This window comes from Cajanus cajan, chromosome 11 (assembly GCF_000230855.2).
Source record: "Cajanus cajan strain Asha chromosome 11, NIPB_CcT2T_4, whole genome shotgun sequence".
Taxonomy (NCBI): Eukaryota; Viridiplantae; Streptophyta; class Magnoliopsida; order Fabales; family Fabaceae; genus Cajanus; species Cajanus cajan.
Genome location: NC_138527.1, coordinates 36,776,204 through 36,798,744, shown reverse-complemented (window position 1 = coordinate 36,798,744; position 22,541 = coordinate 36,776,204). Strand labels below are relative to the sequence as shown.

Genomic DNA, 22,541 nt, shown 5'->3' with positions numbered 1-22,541 from the left:
AAAATAATTAACATGACAAAAGTATAAATATATACTATAACTTCTTACGTTACACAAACACAAAGTCTAGTGTTAAACATAGAATAAAAAGATTATTCCATATATTGTGATTTGTGAGCATACATATTTGGAAGATAATAGAATATGTTCGGAACAAAAGAAAGAAAGAAAGAAAAAAGGAGCAAGGAAAAGATGCTTTCCACAAACGTTGTATGAGGATATACACAGAATCATGTGGTTACGTTGGCGCATGATCAACACACGACCAAACCAAAATGGTGACAATTAATTAAATAATACGACAAATCGCAGCAACACTTCCACTTTCACACCACCACCACCTACTCCTCTCTCTCTCTCTCTCTCTCTCTCTTCTTCTTCTTCTGCTCCATCGATCTAATCAATCTCTTGGCTGAACCCTACCATGGGTAACACGATCCTCTCTCACTCTCACTTCTCACTCTCGTTAACCAAGCACGATTCGATTTCATGATTTTTTTCCTTTTCGGATTTGGTTTTGAAACGTTTGGTTTCTCTGCGCAGCTACTGAAAATCCTTTCAACTGTATTCTGAGGACGCTCGAGAAGCCTGGTGGCGGCGGCGAGTTTGGAAAGTACTTTAGCTTGCCGGCTCTCAACGATCCTAGAATCGGTGAGTCACTGATTGAAATTTCACTGATAAATAATAAATAATATAATGATTATAATAATAATAATGGTTGTTAAGAGAATATGTTGAAGGAAGCGCCGTTTGGTTTTATAATTATTCTTATTTTGTTTGTGTGATATTAATTAGTGTTAAGCTGTTAATTCGATGGTTCTATTTTTCAATTGCATTTTCTCTGCTGCTGTGAGATCTGTTGGCGTTTTGTTGTTGTTATTTTGGGGGAATGTAATGTAGCGATTTCAGTGATGATTGGTGAGTTAAATGGGATGTTCATTTGTTTGTCACAACAGATAGACTTCCCTACTCTGTTAGGATACTTTTGGAATCTGCAATCCGCAACTGTGATGAGTTTCAAGTTAAGAGTAATGACGTTGAGAAAATTATTGATTGGGAGAATACTTCTCCCAAGCTGGTGGAGATTCCATTCAAGCCGGCTAGAGTGCTTCTGCAGGTGAGAAACATGAGGACGTTGATGCTGAGCGATGTTGTTTTTGTGAAATTCTTTGACCGTTAGCTGTGTCTGTGGTGTTAACTGAGGTCTGAATGTCAATATCAGGATTTTACTGGGGTGCCTGCTGTTGTTGATCTTGCTTGCATGCGAGATGCGATGAACAAACTTGGTGGTGATTCTAATAAAATTAACCCCTTGGTGAGGTCCATTCTTGTGTACTTAATGGATTTTGATTAACATTGAGTTCTTATTTAACTTTTTGTTTTTTTAATGCATTGGGTATGTGTGATGATTTTAAAAATTGGTTCCCTTCAGGTACCAGTGGATCTTGTCATTGATCACTCTGTTCAGGTTGATGTGGCAAGGTCAGAAAATGCTGTTCAGGCCAATATGGAGTTTGAATTCCAAAGAAACAAGGAGAGATTTGGTTTCCTCAAATGGGGTTCAAATGCATTCAATAATATGCTCGTTGTTCCTCCTGGATCAGGGATAGTTCATCAGGTCTTTGTATCATTCCATGACCAATGATGTGTGTGTCAAGTGGATATATAATATTTGATCTGATTCTGTAATATTTAACTTCTGAATATATTTATTTTTACGTTCGAAGAAAAAAAATAATCCCGTGATTCCAGTTTGTCTTCTGAATCAAGTTTTGTGATTTTGTGTTTCACAGGTTAACTTAGAATACCTGGGTAGAGTTGTGTTCAACACAAATGGTGTGCTTTACCCTGACAGTGTTGTTGGAACTGATTCACACACAACTATGATAGATGGCCTGGGTGTTGCTGGATGGGGAGTTGGTGGAATAGAAGCAGAAGCTGCAATGCTTGGCCAGGTAAATCTAACATGTTAATTTATCATAGAACCCTCTGAGTTACTTCTAAAATTAGAGAATGGAATTAATTTATTCACTGAATATCTCTGCAAATTTTCAATTTTTTTCTTTGTTTGTAATAATATATTTAGACATGTGTGGTTTTGGTGAATGGATAAGTTATTGTTAGAAATGTTTATTTGTCTCATATTTGTGCAGCCCATGAGCATGGTCCTACCAGGTGTTGTTGGGTTTAAATTATTAGGCAAACTTCGAGATGGTGTCACAGCTACTGACTTGGTGTTGACTGTTACTCAAATGCTAAGAAAGCATGGGGTTGTTGGCAAGTTTGTGGAGTTTTATGGTAAATACTAATTTATGCAAATGATGCAATGATATCTTTTTTTTTTTTTTTTTTGTGGCACCATCTGTCTAGCTGACTAATCCTTGGATAATTGCTTTTTACCTTCCTAATGCAGGGGAAGGCATGAGTGAACTGTCTTTGGCAGATCGTGCCACTATAGCGAACATGTCTCCTGAGTATGGTGCGACCATGGGCTTCTTTCCTGTGGATCATGTCACTTTGCAATATTTGAAACTGACTGGCAGAAGTGACGAGACTGTAAGTAAACACCTGTGTCATGGTATTTTAGGTCGTCTACATGTGCTTAAAAGTCTTTCTTGCAGGTTTCTATGATAGAATCCTATTTGCGAGCAAATAAGATGTTTGTAGATTACAGTGAGGTATGCTTTGATATATCTTGGTTTTGGATAGCTATACTTGAAATTTCTGGAAGGACCTGGTCTGACTGGGTTTTACTTTTCTACAGCCCCAAGTGGAGAGAGTGTACTCATCATATTTGGAACTCAATCTTGAGGAAGTAGAGTCCTGTGTCTCAGGTCCAAAAAGGTAATGAGTTTCTTGTGCTTTCCACTTTATAGTAAGGGTAAATATTCACCCGTTCCTTGTATTTTGCATTTACTACATATACCATTCCTCTATTAAAGAAACTGTACATAGAACTTCCTTTTTTAAAAATTAAAACACTACCATTAACACCTAAATGCTATAAGATCTTACAAATTTGTTGAAATTGTCAATCCTACCCTTCTTCAGTCATATATTCTGACAAAATGGGAAGAACACATTCATTTGGCTTAGTGGAATTGACGCTTAAATTTGACTTCAAAACATCTGTATGCTACTTAGTTAACATATACATGACGTCTAACAACATTATAAAGTGTTGTGTTTTTTATTTTAACCAATATAGTGGAGTTTTGTGTAGGGTTTCAAAATGGAGGGTCTATGTGATAAGAATGAATTAGAAGGGAAAAGGACATGTTTTATTCTAAAAATAAAATTTCATTCAGTTTTTTCAATATGTAACCCTTGCTTAAATCTTTTCAGGCCTCATGATCGTGTCCCTTTGAAAGAAATGAAGGAAGATTGGCATGCCTGCCTCAACAATAAAGTTGGATTTAAGGTATTATTTTTGTCTAAATATATAGTAGTGTAGCTTATCTGTACCATCTATGGTGTTCAAGTTATTATATGTTCATATTTCAAATAGGATTGTCCAAAGGCGTTGCACTCTTAGTATCAGCACCTCTGTGTGTGTGTGTGTGTATGCATGTATGCATGCATTTATTTGGGGAAGAGCTTCTTCCATAGAATCATCCCCAAAACGTGCCAATCGAAGGCACCATAACCAGAAGGCGTTAGTGAATAGTTTTTGGTGTGCACCTAATATTAAGGTGTGATTCTGAAGGTTGTAAAATAGTCAGAAAATAAAAAATTATGTAATATTTCATCTGAATATTTTATTTTAATTATGAATGAGATGCTTGTTCAATCAATTCATATGGAAAATTAATACAAAATAGTCATATATTTTACATTTTTCTTATAATTTTAGCTACCTTGTGTGAAGTGTGCACTTTTTGGCCCCTCTCCTCTTCATGGGTGTTAGAAACTGCTTAGAACCTCAGGAGTGCCCTGCACCTTTGATTACCTTGGGTGAAATTTGAATTTAGATTCCTGCAGATATGTGCTCGTTACCTTTACCAGGAAGTCAAATAGTGCAATTGACTATATACTTATCCTATTGACATGCTTTCAGTATTTTGTGCCATATTAGTATTACAGCCCTGGTCGTTTTTGTTGTTTGAGCTGTATATAATATTGCATTATTACAGGGTTTTGCAGTACCAAAGGACTCTCAGAATAAGGTTGTAGAGTTCACATTCCATGGGACACCAGCACATCTTAGGCATGGTGATGTTGTTATAGCAGCTATCACCAGCTGTACAAATACTTCAAATCCTAGTGTAATGCTTGGAGCTGCATTGGTTGCAAAGAAAGCATGTGAACTGGGATTGCAGGTTAGTAGATGGCTCTGCGTTTTGTGCCTTCATCATTTTAAGTTATAACTTAATGCTTTAACTCAATTATGATATGCTTGCACTGTTGCACATAGTATATGCATCAATCCAACAAGGTTTGTCCCTTGATATACTCTGGTGCCATAATTGAGCTATATGATAGGTAGGGTATTGACAAGCCTGATCTGGGTTTTACTTTTAGTGTCTGATTGCATTTATGTCTTTTTAACATTTGTTAAATGCAATGGGATTGCATTTATATCCATATCTTAGTAGTTAGTGCAGCTTTGTATTCTCGTTGCTTTCCCATTTCTGAATAATGTTGAAGTAACAGTAGCAATTGTTTTAGGCTTCCTTTTGTTTTCACAGTCTAGCAGTTAAGATACATATTTGATAGAATTCATGATAAGATTTTTTTTTCTTTTTCCCAATTTTGTTTGTTGCTAATTGTTTGCAATTGTTTCACAATTTGATATTGACTATTAGGTGAAGCCATGGATTAAAACAAGTCTTGCTCCAGGTTCTGGTGTTGTAACGAAGTATTTGCAGAGGAGGTATTCTTTAGAATATAGTCAATGAATAAATCCATAACATGGTGGAATTCACATTCATGTTGCTAAATTGTCCTGATTCTGAATTGCAACTGTTTCCTGCAGTGGCTTGCAGAAGTATTTGAATCAGCTAGGATTTCATATAGTTGGGTATGGATGCACCACATGCATTGGAAATTCAGGGGATATTGATGAAGCTGTTGCATCTGCAATTACTGAGAATGGTACATATCCTTTTGTAAATGATATTTTCTTAGTACTAACTTAAGAATCTGAGATTACTTACCTAAGCACTGGTTTTCTGAATATTCCAGATGTAGTAGCTGCAGCTGTATTGTCTGGAAATAGGAACTTTGAGGGCCGAGTTCACCCATTGACAAGAGCTAATTATCTTGCTTCCCCTCCTCTTGTTGTTGCCTATGCCCTTGCTGGCACAGTATGTGACTTGTAAATTGATTTCAATTTTCATGCATTTCAAAACTTGCTGTCACTTTCTAATTTGGATACACTATTCTGTAGGTGGACATTGACTTTGACACTGAACCCATTGGGATAGGGAAGGATGGAACAAAGATCTTCTTCAAGGATGTATGGCCATCAAGTGAAGAAATAGCAAATGTAAGTGGGTCAATGTGTTTAAATATGACATTTTCATCAACCCTTGTGTATTAAATTTGGACCCTTACTCTTTAGATTGGGACTTCCCCTCAATCTACTCTCCTATCTCATCCGCCCCCTCTCAAATAGCTTAAATTTAGTCATAGTTGTTAATTCCAAAACTTTCCATATTTGTCAATTTAAAATTGTTTATTTTGAATTTTGGCACATCATATTCATATCAAATTAATATATATGTTGAAAATTTTCAAGATTTATATGGATATTATGTGTGATTTGGATTGTAACAGGTTAGAATAAGGGATGTTCATAAGATGGGTTGAACTTGGTTCCTCCCTGACCTGAAATTTTAATAGGGTCATATAGTTGAGCCCAAAATTGACCTGATAATGTACGGAGAGGACCAGATCAACTTGATTTGTTGAAAATATTATAGAAAAATTTATATTATGTATAGCTAAAATATACAAGTAGTATAAACCTGAAACACGGCCTGTTTTACGGTATATATTTTAAAATAATATTAATTTAAATATTATATTATGTTATGCAAAATGTTATTGATCAAGTCAATAAGTCTTATTATATAATTATCAAAAGAAATATAAATTTCAAAAGAATATGAGACATCAAGATAGTTTGGAATATCTTGAAGATGACTTAAATCGGTCCCCAAAATGCTTCACATCTAATTTTCAAAACCCAAACCTGTCAAAATTAGTTTCAGGTCAGGATGGGTTAGTTGGACTGTATGAGTCTTGAACACCCCTAGTTAGAAATTAGAATATCTGCTTGATTGTTTCCTTTTTTAGCCAGATTAGCCATACATGATTAGGCTAGATAATTTCTGTTATTTCTTGTTTATTATTTCCCAAATGATGGGATTCTCCTTGTACAGATTTGCTCTATATAACAAAATAAAACTTTTTATCTTATTATTTTATTCCTTCTTGTGACATGTTTTATACTTTTATCATTATTTAATAACAGTGATATTATTATATAAATTTGTACTTATGATCTTTACCTAAATTTGAAAATACCTGTGCAGTGCCCTAGAAATTACTAGTTTAAATAAAGTATGTTGCTTATAGACTGTTCATATTTGTCCAATTTTCAGGTTGTACAGTCAAGTGTGCTGCCTGATATGTTTAGGGAGACATATAATGCAATCACCCAAGGCAATCCCATGTGGAATAATTTATCTGTTCCAACGGGCACTCTTTATGCTTGGGACCCTACGTCAACTTATATTCACGAGCCACCTTATTTTAAAGATATGACCATGTCTCCCCCAGGCTCTCATGGAGTGAAGGATGCTTACTGTTTGCTCAACTTTGGAGACAGTATCACAACTGACCACATCTCTCCGGCTGGCAGCATACATAAGGACAGTCCTGCAGCCAGATTCCTTATAGAACGTGGGGTTGATAGACGGGACTTCAACTCCTATGGAAGTCGCCGAGGTAATGATGAGGTGATGGCACGAGGAACTTTTGCCAATATCCGCCTTGTCAACAAATTTTTGAATGGAGAAGTTGGACCTAAAACCATTCATATTCCTTCCGGGGAGAAGTTATCAGTCTTCGATGCTGCATCGGTAATTTTTCTAAACTTTCTAATATGGAGGTGAATTAGTCATAGGTATTTCCTTTGCATCTTATATATCCTTCACCTACTGTGCAATTGTATTATATTTAAATTTTCTGGTTGGAATTTGGAAAGATAAAGTCTGATAACCATAGACACAAATGATTCACGATCCCATATCTTTTTCATCCAACTATCCCGAAATTTGGTATATGGTTTCTTGCTAATCTTGTGTGTTGTCATATGGTCCGAAGTAGATTGCAAAATGGTCTGTCTGTAAATCAAGTTTCTAACACCTTAACCCTCATTGACTCCTTTTGGTATTGACACTTCTTAATTGGCAGAAATACAAGAGTGAGGGGCATGATATGATTATCTTGGCTGGTGCTGAGTATGGGAGTGGAAGTTCCCGTGATTGGGCTGCAAAAGGACCAATGCTACTGGTACATTCTGGAGGCCATCATTGTCACACCGATTTAGTCATGCATATTTTGTTGGTTTGCCTAATTCTGGATCCGTTCATTATTGTTTCTAGGGCGTGAAAGCTGTCATAGCAAAAAGTTTTGAAAGGATTCACCGAAGTAATTTGGTGGGAATGGGTATCATTCCTCTCTGTTTTAAGGCTGGGGAGGATGCTGATTCTCTCGGATTGACTGGCCACGAACGTTACACCATTGATCTACCAAGCAATGTGAATGAAATACGACCTGGTCAAGATGTCACAGTGGTGACAGATAGCGGGAAGACATTTGTTTCTACCCTGAGATTTGATACTGAGGTAATATTTGATGTTTCAACTTTGTTGGTGTTGGTGATAGTGATGTTTTTGTTGTGCCTTGATCGTATTCCTTGACATTCTCTCTTTTCTTGCTGATGTTTTGTTTACTTCATGTCAGGTTGAACTAGCTTACTTCAACCATGGTGGTATCTTGCAATATGTCATCAGAAACTTGATCGATGCCAAACATTGAGTCAGGGATAAACCAAGTTGTGCAGGTTGAATTGCTAGCACCCAGGGGCGCTGATTTTTAACTTTGGTCTAAATAAAAGTGGTATGGGTCAGCAGAGCTCCTTTCAATGTGGGAGGAAATCCATGCTATTCACTATTCAGCTATTGTATTAATAAACCGAGGAACTAGATGGCTGCTTCGAGGAAGAGTTATGACAGTCGTTTGTTGAAGAAATGTGATTTTTCCTCCCAATTTCTATCTGTCTTTGAGGATGAAAAGTCCTTATTACATTTTTATTGGTTTTGCAATTTGAGTTTTTAGGTATTATTTACCTTCTATATTGCTGCCACTTTCGGAAAATTTGGAAAAATGAGGAATGTTTATTGAAATTATAAGCAGTGTATGTGCCGTAATGCTCAAAAGGTATAAATGAATGATTGAAGCTTTGGACATTCACCCTAAGTAGAAAGAAAACATGGAAAGAAAATGATATTTGAAATTTTTATTTAAGAGGATATTTACAAGTCAAATTTTCTCATTTTTAATTTTCTTTAATTAAACAACACAAAGTGCAGTTAATTTTATATGTATACACTCACACTTTGCAATTATATATGATTAGGTTAGGATTAAATTACAAAGTAATTTTTAACCTTAACTATTAATGTGATTGGATGATATGAATTTACTTCATACCCTCGTTATAAACACTTCCTTCATTTGACACATAAAGAAGTGACACTAGCCGCTACCACAAGTCCACAACCACTACCTTATGGTCCTCTATATGCAGCATGCGAACGGATTTTTCAGCAATTCTGACTGCATAAGAGTAAGTATAGAAGGCCCGAGCTCACCATGCACCGAATCACAAGATCATACACACATACCTTTCATGTCTAGGCAATAGAGAATCGTTAAACGGAGAGGATGTAACTCTCACAGCACCCAAGAATAGTGGGAAAAGAACACGATCAATATCACTGAAGAAATGATCGCCGAGTGAAGAGTGAGAGCATATGAAGGATTTATTTGCAATATATTCATTATAATATACTAGTAACGGAAGAGGCACTTTGTGCCTCTTAATTTTTAAAAAAAATAAAAATAAAGTAAGAGAAAAAACATTAAAAGACTTTTGACTTTCTAACTTTTCCTTAGCAATTAAAGGATATATTGATCTATCTGAAAGTGAAGATCAAAATCCATTATAAAAGAGAAAAATCTTATTTATATATTGGTATAGATGATTAAACTAAATTACCCATTATAATTCACCTACTAATGGGTATAACTGAGATACTTTTCCAATAGTTCAATTTTATATCATGAAAAAAATAGTATATTTCTTTTATATATTAGTATAAATTAATACATTTGTCGTCACTAATTTAATGATTTGTCTAGATTAAAGATGAAATAGTGAAGAAAGAAGAAAAATAAAAGAAATATAAATACAAGAGAAATAAGGTAGAAATAATGTGTTGTTTAGATGGACAAAAAAAAATTAAAAAATATATCTCCAATTGCTTGAATGGGGAAAAGACAGAAAAGAAATGAATAAATTGTATGGAATGATTTAATTTACTTTCTAAAACAAAATTTATTATTATTATTATTTGAAAATATATTATAAAAAATTATTTAATTAGTAACAATTGGTTCATATTTCTATTCCAAATCATGGTTGAAGTGGAAGAAATTGTAATATGGTCAGTGCCAGGGAATTTTTCAACTTCTCCACAATTTTACTCCAAATAAAAAAACGAAATACTTAATATCCCCCTTAATTTCTCCCTCCTAAATCACCCGATACATAAAGAAAAAACTGAAACACTTATAAGCGGCTTGATCACCGCAAGAGAACTAATAATAAACAAATTGAACGCCAGCAACAATTGTGCTTGGAGATATAATTTTAAACAAATTGGGTTTAAATGGCTACTATTAACAGTGTTCCGCAATAGCACTTAAAAAAATTATGTACTGTAAAAGCCACCCGTGCTTTATAGGCTATAAATGTGCAAAAATTTAATAGAAAAAACCTACACACATATCCAAGATGGGAACACAACACTACACCTTAAAGAAAACAATGGAAACTCAAATTTATCATGCGCTAAAAAATATGTTCTCTATCTCAAATTAATATTACAAACTTCCAGATAAACTTTAAAATCAAAACCTCTCCTAATAGTATAACCTTACAAAGTCAACCCCCTCACTCGAGTTAAAAAAAAAATGATAAACATTGTATCACCCTGAGTAGACACTCTCATCTCTTTAAATTAAAATTATTTTATTTTACATTCTTCGCCATGGGGTAGTAATTCTTAGATATGCATCATACCAATAGTGAATAGTCACCATCTTTTTCTCATCAATTTACTATGTATAATTTATTCAAAAGTCTATAACTGTCATTGTCAACAAAAATTTAGGACAGGCCCCTCGTGTTGGGATTTAGGGGTAACAACACAAGCTGAAATATAACAATCATCACGAGTTAAAGGAGCTCTAAGGAAAAAAACTGGTATACTTGTTCCATCTATTGGTTTCATACATTTTCTCGAACATCCCTATTGTAAATTAACCGGTACATTTTTTATTATTATTATTATATTTGCTAAAAGCATAAATGAAAAGGGTAGGGGAAAAAATGAGTTAGCTTACAACTGAACATCCAAAAATACAGAATGCCACATCATGCAGCTCCTTCCAGATCTGAAGCATTATCGCGCAAAGTTTTAGCTGAAGCTCTATAATAATAGTACACCGTGGGCATGATGAATTCAGACAGGCCTGATAAATAAGTCGATCAACAGGAAAGGTGGTCATTGGTCAGCAACAACTAGCATATGAAGTTTTATCAAATTGAAAGCAACAACTTAGTATAATGCTAAGCAAGATACACTATCAAGCTATGAATACAGTTCTTTAATCAATGTAAAATGTTAAGCACAAGGATATCAGTTTTCCAATTTTAGCAATCTCGGTCCTAAAGAATAATTGAACAGTTTGCAGAAGATTCTAAGCTACCTTCACACAAGCACATATTTTGGGACTAAATCATGATCTTATCATCTTAAGCTCAATTGAATCCAACAACTTGAGAACTTGGTAAACATGATATTGCAACAAAAATCAACACAACACTAGTTATTACATTTTTATAAAACTGTATTCAGTGCAAGCAATCTATTGGTTAAGTCGATATGTGTAAAACATTGTCAGATAAGCATGAATGTCTTGCCTTAACTGTGAAGTGTAAAATAACACATTTTGACTATGTCTCAAGAAAAGGAGATAAATACCTATAGTAATGTATGTTCAAGCTTTATATTCGTCGACACGCATCCATTTGGTACTTGACCACTTGTTACCCTTAATCACTGGACAACCACCTAAAAAATAGTCAAGAAAACAGATTAGTTAATTTATCTCCTCTAGTCTCTACTAAAACTTCTTGTCATGTAGCAGCACCAATATAATAAGAGGAAGAATAAGAGAAACTAACCATGTAAGCTTGATGGATCTAAAGTTGCATCTGGCTTCATGCTCCAAAAAAGTAAAGCATCCCCACGCTTTGGCTTAATTGAAAGTCCTTTTTTCCCACATTCAGAAAGTTCATTCCACCATGGAACAGAACTGAAATTCCCTTTGGCAGCTGGGAACACTGTTTCACCCCCTTCTTCAACATCAGTACTGTATCAATAAAATATGAAAGCAACAGAGCATAAACACCTGTCCTCATATCCAATAGAATTTGATGTTAACAACTAAGAGAACACATGATGTCACTTACAGGTACATCAGCACTGTTGCTATACGTTGACCACCATTCTTAGTGTTAAAATCATCAAGAAAGTAGTCATAGTGAGGTTCATACTTTTGTCCAACTTCATAGTGCAGAATTTGAAGTCCTTCACCGTGCTCTGTATATTGTGAGACATAACTTATATAATGCTTTATGAAGTATAATGAAAAATAATCTACTATCCTAGATCTTACAGACCAGAAAGCTAGATGACAAAGACAACTGAAAACATTCCATTAAAAACTCATGTATAATATCTCCAACTACTCAACTTCTCAATCACAGACAACACGTTGCCCCAAAGAAAATAGATTTTATAGCTCCCAAATTGAACAGTTAGATACAATCGTCGACTTAAACACGCAGGTGAACCAGAAAAGAAAAAGAAAAAAAAAAAAGTTCGTCAAACAAGAGGTGCAAAATACTTACCTACAGGAATGAAAGTAAAGTCAGCAATTCTTTTCTCAATATCCCTGATAATCTTATCACGACCTCTGGGCAGAAAAGTTCCAGAGCTTGTACGTACTCTAAATGTTAAATGAATAAATAAAGATAAGATTTACCATTTTGGCAGTTTAAATAACGTAAAAGGAATCAAAGGATGCTTAATAGAGACTAATAGGAAATAGTCCAACCTGCTGTCTTTACTCTTTCCGGTTTCGCTATCGACAACAGTTGACTTTTGCATATTTGGCTTCGCTATGTCGATTAGATATTCACACTCCTCCTTCGTCTACCCAGATCATTCAAATAAGCTTTAGTATTTGGAAATGGAGACATTATAAATTTATAATGGATCACATTAAACTATCAACACCCCAGATTGGCATGAAACTTAACCAAGGTTCAAATACAGCACCATCCCATCACGCTAAAGTCACATTCAAACAATTAAATACACCATCAGAACATTGTGCCAGGCATAATCCAGCCAAGCAAAACTCAAAAAATTGTAACGATGTCATATCCTTCATTTTCTTTTACTGTCCTATGATCATTCGATCCTAGGACTTCATACATATTCCTCCAGTTCCCGCCACTAAGTCGACCCTAATATTCTATCATAACCTTCATAGCACAACGACAGTGAAAGAAAGTCAAACTCATCATCAAGACCTACAAGGAATTAATTAAAACACAACGAACTTCTGCATCAAGACAAAATCACTAAACTCCTATTTCCATTCTTCTTTAAGCACAATCCTCTCACCCTAGTTGCACACGATCCATAACACAAGATCCGATGATATTACCAAATACCTCCTACATTAGGACGCATTTCCTTTTGAATTTTCCATTATTTTCATAACGTAAATCACAAAACCACGAAAACGAGGCTTCAATTAATAACAAATTTAGCAAGGCGATCTTGCAGGCGCGATGAAGCAATTGCTACGATGAGAACGGAGAAACTAACCAGAAAATTGTGATAAACGAAAGCTCTAGGCTCCCACGAGACTACTTCCACCCACTGCTCTCCCCTCTCATCGTCATCGTCGGTTCTGGATTCAAGAAGAAACAAATTAAATAACAATAATAATAATATTAATAATCATATTAATAATATTAAGAATGGAATATGAAGAAGGTGAAGGTACTTGTGAAGTGTGTTGCGAGCAATGGAAGTGAGATCGTTAGGTTTAGGCAAATTGGAGCGCGAGGAACTCGGAACAGAGAGGATGCCGAGAGCGAGGAGAATGAGAACAAGGAAGGTGAAGACGAGGAACAGCGTGAGGATGAGCGTAGAGGATGACGATGACTTCCGAGGTGGAAGACGAGAGTGCCTTGGTTTGGCCATTGTTGTTGAGCTCAGATCCACCAGATCTGGAATTCAACACTTGGATTTCAACACACTCTCTTTCTCTCAAATCTCAATATATTCAACGATCGATTCAAGTTTCCACAGAGAGAGCGCTGAAATGGAACAAAACACTCAGGGCTTCTTCTCTCTCTCTCTCTCTCTCTCTGCTTCCTGTTTATTTTACTACACTTGTTGTACTACTACCAGTTTTCTAAAGTTCAAACAAACTAAAATATTAATCCATGCCACTTTAGTTTCATTTATGTTTTATATATAAAAAAATGAATAAACCATTTTTTTTTTAATTATGTTATAGGAGCAAATTATTCATCAACTTTGCTAATGATCACTAATGTTTTATTGATGTTTAGGGATTTTGACAGATTTTTTTCTTACATTAAATATTTTAGTGATGAAATGGAGAATTTATTCATAAAAATTTGCGTTCTACTTTTTATGTTAGAAAATTGTTTCTAAGATAGTTTTATCATTTATTAAATTATATTTGTGTTGAATTTTTTCGAATATTAAAAAAAATATGTCAAACATATTGACTAAAACTTTAGAATTTTAATTTATAAATTAAAACAAAGTGTCATTTTCTTTTACGCAAGATTAAAATTATGAAGAAAAAAAAGTATTAAATAAAGGGAAAATTTTAGATAAAATAAAGAAACTAAATCTGATATTTATAATTTTCACATGTAATAAGAATCAATTTATAAATATTTATCGGTAGGAATTAAAATTAGCATTTTTACATGAAAACAAAAAATGAAAAATAGTGTCAAGACTCAAGCGTGGGAATGAAATTTTTAAATAAACCTTTAATTTATTTTGAATAAACAATTAATGTTTTTATTTTTATGAAAGAGTTTTTACGGTAATTAATTATTTTATTTAAAAATAAAATAAAAATATTAGCATGAATTTTATGTAAAAGAAAAATGAATACAACTATACAAGTAATTGTAGACTATTTTATACGTATAATGTTCTCTCTATCTCATTTTATTTATTTATTTATCGGCATTGTAGTAGATAGAAAATAGAAAGAAGGTAGTAGTTAGATTGAGTTCCATCGAACAATAAGGTTTAATTAATAATTACTGTTATTCAGTTATTCCACAATTCAAAGCTCAAATACTGAATTCCATTGGTTAAAAATTGGTTTTCCTTTAATTTTCTACTAACAAAATTTGTTCGTATGAAATATAATTTAATACTCTAATATAAATTTAATATAGTTCTACTTTTTCTCACGTTGTGAGTAATTAAATAACTTTTAAGTTGACGTTAGCGAATGCTACTGTAGTCTTTAATTTATTTATTTTGAATTCAGCATAATTAGCTGGCAGAGGATGATAAGGTAGAAAAGAAAAACAAGTTCTCTGACAAATTATGCTTTTGTATGAAAACATTATTAAACAAATGTCTAATGGGTGTGTGTTAATCATTTCATATTCCACGAATCAAACAAACATCCAGCTATGCTTAGAGCCTCTGTATTGGTGTGTAACATCATTACCACATTAATTCTGATTTATTTTATGGGTTGTTTAAATTTTAGTAAAGTTACTTTTATAAATAACTTTACTAAAATTTAAGCAACTCATAAAATAGATCAGAATTGATATGACAATGATATAGTACCGAGGTTGTTTATAAGCGACTCCATTGAAAATGCTCTTTAACAACTTCTACGAAGCTGACATAGGAACACAACATTTTGCGATCATATTACAATTTTTTTCAGTTCTATGCACCCAATTGAGTTTCAAGTTTCAACCAAATAAAGTTGCATGAAAGCGAATAATTATCTCACTTCCTAATAATATTTTCCTATAGTTTTATTCAGTGTTTGGTGAGGGTGTTAATTAATTCTTCTATTTTTCTTCCAAGATGAGGGGTTAATTTCGAATAATTCTGACTCATTTTAATTTATCTGTGTTTTTTTTTTTAATGTGTTTTGGTTTGATTTGTTGTGGATTGAATCAAAATTTTGATGGATCGTATAACAGATGAAGCCAACTCATTCTTATGCTAGCTGCGGGCTACTTGAATTGGTCCATTAGTTGACTAAAAAAAAGTTTGGTCGATTAACTTGCATTTTATTTATATAATAATTAAAGTTGAAAAAATAAACTACTTTGTACGAATTATTTAAAATTATTGATTACTTAAATAGATAAATATTGTTGAAAAGTGGATAAAAGTTTGGTATTTATACGTTATGAAAGGATGGAAATTAATGGGATGAGTTATAAGCAATACTTTGTCTGATTTATTTTTGGTGTAAAAAAAAGTCTGATTTATTTTCTAAATTTCAATTATTTAGCTGGTGATATTTTTCAAGATTCAGTCTTACCTTTTTAAATGTTTGATTTGTTTTAAAAGTTTATTTTGCGATAAATCTTTTAAATAGGTTTTAAAACTTATAACTAAATAAATTAATAATCTTAAATTTTCATAAGCTTGAAATTTTAAATAAACTGATACATATATAATTTTAAAATAGAGTGAATTATAATACAAAAATTAAAATATTAAATAGTTCTTCTCTTTTATGTCAAAACGTGCCATTTAATTTAAAATTATTAATATAAAATACATTAACTTTCCTAAGAGATATAAATATTAAATTATCATCTATTTGAATATTGTAGAATAAAATACAACTTTCTCCCTTGAAATAAGTGAGTGTTACATTTTTTTTAATATAAGTTACATATTTTACACCAAAGATAACTATATTTGATTTGGACAAGATCATTATGTGAATTTTATAATGTCACTCTCCTATTATATACTATATTAAAGAATTTAATATGTTTTAAATTTATGCAATTTTGTCAATTTTTATTTTTAACTCTTTAACAAAATTTATTTGATTTTACTTTCCGAATATTTTTTCTATGGACAAAAAAATTGACATCATAGATTAAAATGTTAACAAAAGAAAAAAATTTAAGGATTACAAGTGAAATTTAGCAAAAGTTGAGGAATTAAAATTAGTGAAAAATTTGTTCAAAAGTAAAATAAAAAATCAATAAAAGCTTGATTAGTATAAACATATATAATCTTATATAACATTATATAATTTACAATGTTTAACTTAATATCGTTAAAAAAATATTTGTTATAAAATTTTTAAGTATTTTATTTAAAATATGAGCTAAAATATTTTTAGTTTATTAAATTATCATTCACCCCCTGATAAAAATTATAAAATATAAATTCAGAGAAAAATTATATATATATATATATATGTCAATTTATATGTATATAATAATATATATATATATATATATATATATATATATATATATATATAATTAACATATGTATACTAAAAAAACATTTGCTAAGTACGTATTTGGAGTTAGTGATAACAAATATACCCGTACCAGCGAGTAATACTCGAACCTGTCCCGACTTTGACGGGAATATCTGGTTTGACCGGGTACAAGTACGTGTATGGATAAAACTTGATATATTAAATCGGGTAGGAGTATGTACTTACCCATCCCGTACCCATACTCATACTCGTACCCGTACTCGTCCCATTTTCATTTTTAATTTAATACCTACTTTCAATTTAATTATATTAAAGAATTTTAATATTTTTTATGTGTGATTATTTATTATAATATGAGATAGAGAAATAACCTAATTATAATTATAATATAATAAAATAATTTAAAATATAACTTTTTTTACAAAAAATAAATAAAAAAAATTGACGGGTACGGGTACGGGTATACCCGATACCCGATACCCGGCGGAGACGGGGATGAAGATGAAAATCACATACTCGATGGGTACGGGTACGAGAACGGGGACGGGTATCATGAAACCTGTACCTGACCCGTCTCGTTGTCATCCCTGTAACAACCCGGCTGGTCACTACACACTGCACAACACCACGACATACACACAGAAAAGACAAGTATATATATATATATATATATATATATATATATATATATATATATATACACAAGGTCCAATCTGAGCTAAACATCAAAGTATAGATACAGCCCAAAGTAGTCAAACTTGTAGCCAAAACATCAAAACATCAAAAGAGAATCAGCTCTATCTGTCAGCTACAGATCTGCCTCATATCACCAACCTAACCCTGCTCTGCTCCCATACAACATATGATCATCGCAGTCCAAACACATGGAAACAACAAAGGGTAAGCTAGTGAAAAGAATCGACATATAAAACATATATAAGAAATATGCACAGCTACAGCTATCATCACACAACATCAGCATAAATCTCATCAACTATACAACATATACAGCAATAGCACACAATGCGTCGTCACGCATATCAGCTCGAAGATATCCTACAACAGCTCAGCCTTACGACTTACAACAGTTCAGCCTTACGGCCTACAACAGCTTATATCAGCATATAGCACAACACAACAATTCATCATACAACAATAACGGCTTACAGCACGGCTCAACACGACAATATACATCTATAACAGCTTAACATCACGATTCAGCATTATCATCTAGTCAGCAAATCATATTCATCAATTTCAGTTCATACTCAGCATAAAGCAACATTTAACAGCATTTAGTGAAACATCACCTCCGCGCCCGGCGCACTCCCGTTCGTTCCCGGTGCAGCACAACCAGAGAGCACCAGGGTCCAGCGCGCCCGGCGCAAGAGTTCCCGCGCCTGGCATGACCCAGCCAGAGAGCCCAAGGCTCTCACGCGCCTGACCCAATACAAATTGCGCCCAGCACATGCCTTAGCATAGACTCTAAGGAGCCTCACGCGCCTGGCGTGCCCAAACCCTTGCCCAGCGCGGGAAAGGCAGAGACCTCCCCTAGGTCTCGCGCCCAGCGCAAATTCAATTGCGCCCAGCGCCCCCATGGCAGAGACTCCCAAGGAGCCTCCACGCCCAGCGCGACAAGGGTCGTGCCCGGTGCCATCCCAGAAACCCAAAATTTGTCACCTACTGGGATTGCGCCCAACGTAGTTCAAGCTGCGCTCAGCGTGGGCCATCCAGAGGCTCACATTCTCAAACTCGCCTGACGCACACATCCTTGCGCCCGACGGGCTTGCCTAAAGGGAGCCTCCAGTTGGCCACGCGCCCGGCGCGAAGAACGGTGCTCAGCGCGAAGCTCAACAGCAACCCTCAACTTTCGAAAACTTTGCCCAAAACCTGCAAAATCAACCAGAAGACCAACATGCAATCCATCCAAAATACTACATTTTCGACCAAAAGCTCAAAAACACCACCTTTTTACACATGCAACAACAAATCACGAAAATCCCCAATTTCTTCAAAAATCCCAAAACTCCATTTTTCTTCAAAACTCAACCAATAACATCCAAGTTCAACAACTATTGAGTTTCTCGAACTCATTTGCATCCAAAAACAGCGATACAATCTAGCTTCCCTTACCTCAGTAAAGGATCCGAGCTTCTGGGAAGAGACAAGGAAGAAGGAGAAGTGGAGAAGAGAGAGCTTGAGAAAAGAGAGTTCCATGTAACACCCCGAATTTTTCTACTAATACTACGAATAATTATTATTTATTTTTGTATTTATGAAGATTATTTCCTTATAATTATTTTGATTAATTAAATGGGTTTGATTGAATTTTTAAAGGTTTTTAATAATAATCATTTATAAAAATTATTTTGTATAATATTATTAATTATGATATTTTGTTATAATTATTATTTGAAGAAAATCATGTTTTAAATTGTTTTGATATTTTATTTTAATTTGATATATATATATATGTGTGTGTGTGTGTGTGTTATTTATTTATTTATTAATTAGTAATTTTGGATTGTCATAGCCCTAGAACGGGTCGTTCCACTTTGGGAACGGGCCGTTCCGGATGTGGTTTTAAAGAACAAAGTTTTGACTCAGAACGGGTCGTTCTACCTTGAAACGGGTCGTTCCGAAAATCCCAGAACGGGCCGTTCTGGTTTTGGAACGGGCCGTTCTTGGAGAGACTTTTGTACGGGTTCTATGGGCTCAGAACGGGTCGTTCCAGATTCGGAACAGGTCGTTCTGGCCGCGGCCTGATGCCTATAAATAGAGCGTTTTGCACTCTCTAAAACGCATTTTTTCATTTTCTAATCTTTTTCTCCTTTCTCTCTGAAGACGAAGGGGAACCTAGAGGGGGCGACCAACAAGATTCGACTCCTGCTTATCGAGGTAAGGGGAGAGTGAGAAATCTTGCTTTGGGTGTGGGAATATATGTTGGGTAGTGGGATTGGCCCCCAATCCTGTGTTTGCTGTATTTTTTGTATGCTCATGTATGGGGGGTTTCTCCCAATTGTATCTGTGTTTGCTTATTATTTTTCTTATATGCAATTAATTGTATGAATTGAGATCTCTATGGGTTCCTATGAGAAACCCTATGAGGAACAGGAAAAATATGAATATTTTCTGTTTTGCTATCTGATTAATTTTGAGAATAAATAGGTTTTGATATGATTTAGAGTGCTATGTGGGTTCCTGTGGGAACCCTATAAGAAACAGGCAAAATGTGAACGTTTTCTGTTTTTCTTTCTGATTTCTCTATTGTGTTCCTTGTTGAATGAGATGAATGAATATGTATTTAATTTTATAAATAAATGAGTTTTGATATAAATTAAAGTGCCTGTGGAGGCTTTGTGAATATGATGAGATAATGTGAAAGGTGATTGAGACATGAGATATGAAATGTGATAATGAAATATGATGATGAAATGTGATGACGAAATGTGATGATGTGATATGACCATGGGAAATGATAATGTGATATGAGAATGCATAGAGTCTTGATTGACATACATCATTTGCATAAGTGTTTTAAGGGTACGATATGGAATACACCGCCAGAGAAGGCCCCCTAGTGTAAAAGCTTTGGGGATTAGTCCTTGGGGATAGCTCGGTTTGGAAGTCTCAGTCTCGCCCATTGTGTGCATGGGATGTATCTTGCGCGGCTTAGCTATCCCGACGAGACTCTAGTAGTATATCCTTCCAGTGAGAGTGCGCAAAGGGTGTGACCCGGAATGTACTCCTAAACTACTCTTCGTGTATTGCTAGCGGCAATATGCCATGTGATGTTTTACTGGCGCCACATGCATGATAATATGTAGTCCGTGTCCATACTTATGCATTTTTAATGTTATATGATAAAGTGATGGTTTATGTCTTGGATGAGTGTGATATTATTAACTTATCTATGTTATACTTGTTTTGTTTGTGTTTGGCTATTCGACATACATTTCTACACTATGAGCCAGAGTGAGATGTTTCTCACTCCCTTTTCTCGTATTGTTTTGCTTTGACTATTATACAGGTGATCATCAGCGTGAGGCTGAGGATGTTGGTGATGAAACTTAGGCTTCTATGTTGGGTTTTGCTCTGATAGGACATGTGACATCGAGACATATATAAGATTAGTTTAAGATGTTCTTATTAAATTATTTTGGAAAATTCAGTTTTATTTCTTTGTAATTTTACTGGCATGTTATTTGGATTAAGTTTATGAATGTGAACTCTTTACCCTTACGTGGTTGGAAATTTAATTTTTATTGATGAATTTTTTTTTAATTACTGTATATGTATGTTGGGGTAGAGGGTGTCACATTCCACACGGATCACCTAGCTCCTCTAAACTTGATCAGCACCTACACACCCAGAGAGTCCAGAGAATTTGAGACCAAAAGCAAGCAAAAGGAAATAGAGAATTGAGAGTGAGGGTTCTTGAGTTTGGGGAAGAAAAGAAAAAGGGAAGGGGGGTCTCACAATCCCTGTTTGGAACAACCTATGCATTAATTACCAAAATCACCTCTAATAACTAAAAAATAATTGATAACCTACAACAACGTACTTTTGAATGAAGTGAACTTGAATGTACAAACTCCATAAGCAAACACACACCAACATTAATGAAGATTTTGTGTTAGAGTGTGTTTGGATGGAAAATTTTAATGGAGTAATTCATTTATTTGAAGAATTTCAAATTCTTTAAGGTAAAATACTTTGTTTGGATGGAGAATTTACAAAGAATTTGAAATTCAAGCATTTGTGAAATTTCTTGAAATAGTAGAATTTCAAATTCTCCCAAAAAACTAAGAATTTAAAATTTTTCATATTTTTTTTTCTTATTTCACTTATATATTTTATCTTATGTCTTCATATTTTTAATTATTGAATATTCAAAAATACTTTAAAAATTACTATATATTATCTAATATTAATTTTTAAAATTATTAAATATTTAAAATTTGGTTAATATTTATTTTTATAAAATTTTATTTAAAAATCTCAACATATAAATATATTTTTAAAATCAATTTTATCATGATAGAATCAAATTATCATATCCAAATTAACAATTTAAAATTTTAAAAAAATTGAATTGACTTATCTAAACAAAATATTTTAAGAATGATAAAAATTTAAATCAAAATAATTTAAATACCAAGAATTTTAAATTTCTTAAATTTGTAAAATTTCTCATCCAAACACAGTATTAGGTTTTCATTGTGTACAAAAATTTATTGAGACAATAATAATTATAATACTATGAGTATGATTAATTTTTACTCAATAAATTAAGAGATACTCATAGTACTATAAATAAAACACTCAATTTTATTTTGATCAGTACACCCTCGCTAGTCACTAACTAATGATGTACTACTTTGTTTTCTCTGCGGAGAGATTGAATTAAAAGATTTTTAGATAAATATAAGTGTAAATTACACTTCTTTATTTTAAGAGATATAAACGTTTCGCTGCCGTTTTCTCTTATGTTAAAAAGTAATAATTTTCTCCTTCAATAGATTTTAATATATGTCACTTTACTTATTTTTAAAATTTTTCATTAAAGTTTCCTTAACTTTTATTACAAAAAAAAA

General features: G+C 33.6%; 2 protein-coding genes across 2 annotated transcripts; one reads left to right on the top strand and one right to left on the bottom strand.

Annotated features, from left to right (window-relative positions):
* The first annotated feature begins 201 nt into the window (after window positions 1-201).
* On the top strand, window positions 202-8,484 carry ACO1 (aconitase 1). The gene is made up of 20 exons (XM_020360852.3): window positions 202-428; window positions 544-651; window positions 957-1,117; window positions 1,223-1,315; window positions 1,433-1,618; window positions 1,794-1,955; window positions 2,154-2,298; window positions 2,414-2,556; window positions 2,622-2,678; window positions 2,765-2,844; window positions 3,346-3,421; window positions 4,134-4,319; window positions 4,806-4,873; window positions 4,976-5,094; window positions 5,185-5,306; window positions 5,390-5,488; window positions 6,609-7,088; window positions 7,423-7,521; window positions 7,614-7,856; window positions 7,975-8,484. Exons 1-20 carry the CDS (start codon window positions 425-427, stop codon window positions 8,047-8,049), a joined length of 2,706 nt encoding a protein of 901 aa, XP_020216441.1. The 5' UTR covers window positions 202-424; the 3' UTR covers window positions 8,050-8,484.
* Window positions 8,485-10,546: 2,062 nt separating this feature from the next.
* LOC109801663 (putative prolyl 4-hydroxylase 10) lies at window positions 10,547-13,858 on the bottom strand. Its single transcript, XM_020362809.3, has 8 exons — window positions 13,444-13,858; window positions 13,263-13,347; window positions 12,481-12,578; window positions 12,275-12,372; window positions 11,834-11,963; window positions 11,546-11,733; window positions 11,343-11,432; window positions 10,547-10,830 (listed from the first exon to the last, which is right to left on the bottom strand). Exons 1-7 carry the CDS (start codon window positions 13,641-13,643, stop codon window positions 11,359-11,361), a joined length of 873 nt encoding a protein of 290 aa, XP_020218398.1. The 5' UTR covers window positions 13,644-13,858; the 3' UTR covers window positions 10,547-10,830; window positions 11,343-11,358.
* Between the last annotated feature and the right edge of the window lie 8,683 nt (window positions 13,859-22,541).

What these genes read in the sequence shown, in the direction of transcription:
- ACO1 (XM_020360852.3), top strand. An exon ending in CAGTCTTCGATGCTGCATCG is followed by an intron (nt 7,089 to 7,422) that starts GTAATTTTTCTA and finishes CTTAATTGGCAG; the next exon opens with AAATACAAGAGTGAGGGGCA. An exon ending in CAAAAGGACCAATGCTACTG is followed by an intron (nt 7,522 to 7,613) that starts GTACATTCTGGA and finishes TATTGTTTCTAG; the next exon opens with GGCGTGAAAGCTGTCATAGC.
- LOC109801663 (XM_020362809.3), bottom strand. Translation starts at nt 13,643, where the DNA reads ATGGCCAAACCAAGGCACTCTCGTCTTCCACCTCGGAAGTCATCGTCA. An exon ending in TCGTTTATCACAATTTTCTG is followed by an intron (nt 12,579 to 13,262) that starts GTTAGTTTCTCC and finishes TGATCTGGGTAG; the next exon opens with ACGAAGGAGGAGTGTGAATA. An exon ending in GCAACAGTGCTGATGTACCT is followed by an intron (nt 11,734 to 11,833) that starts GTAAGTGACATC and finishes TTATTGATACAG; the next exon opens with TACTGATGTTGAAGAAGGGG.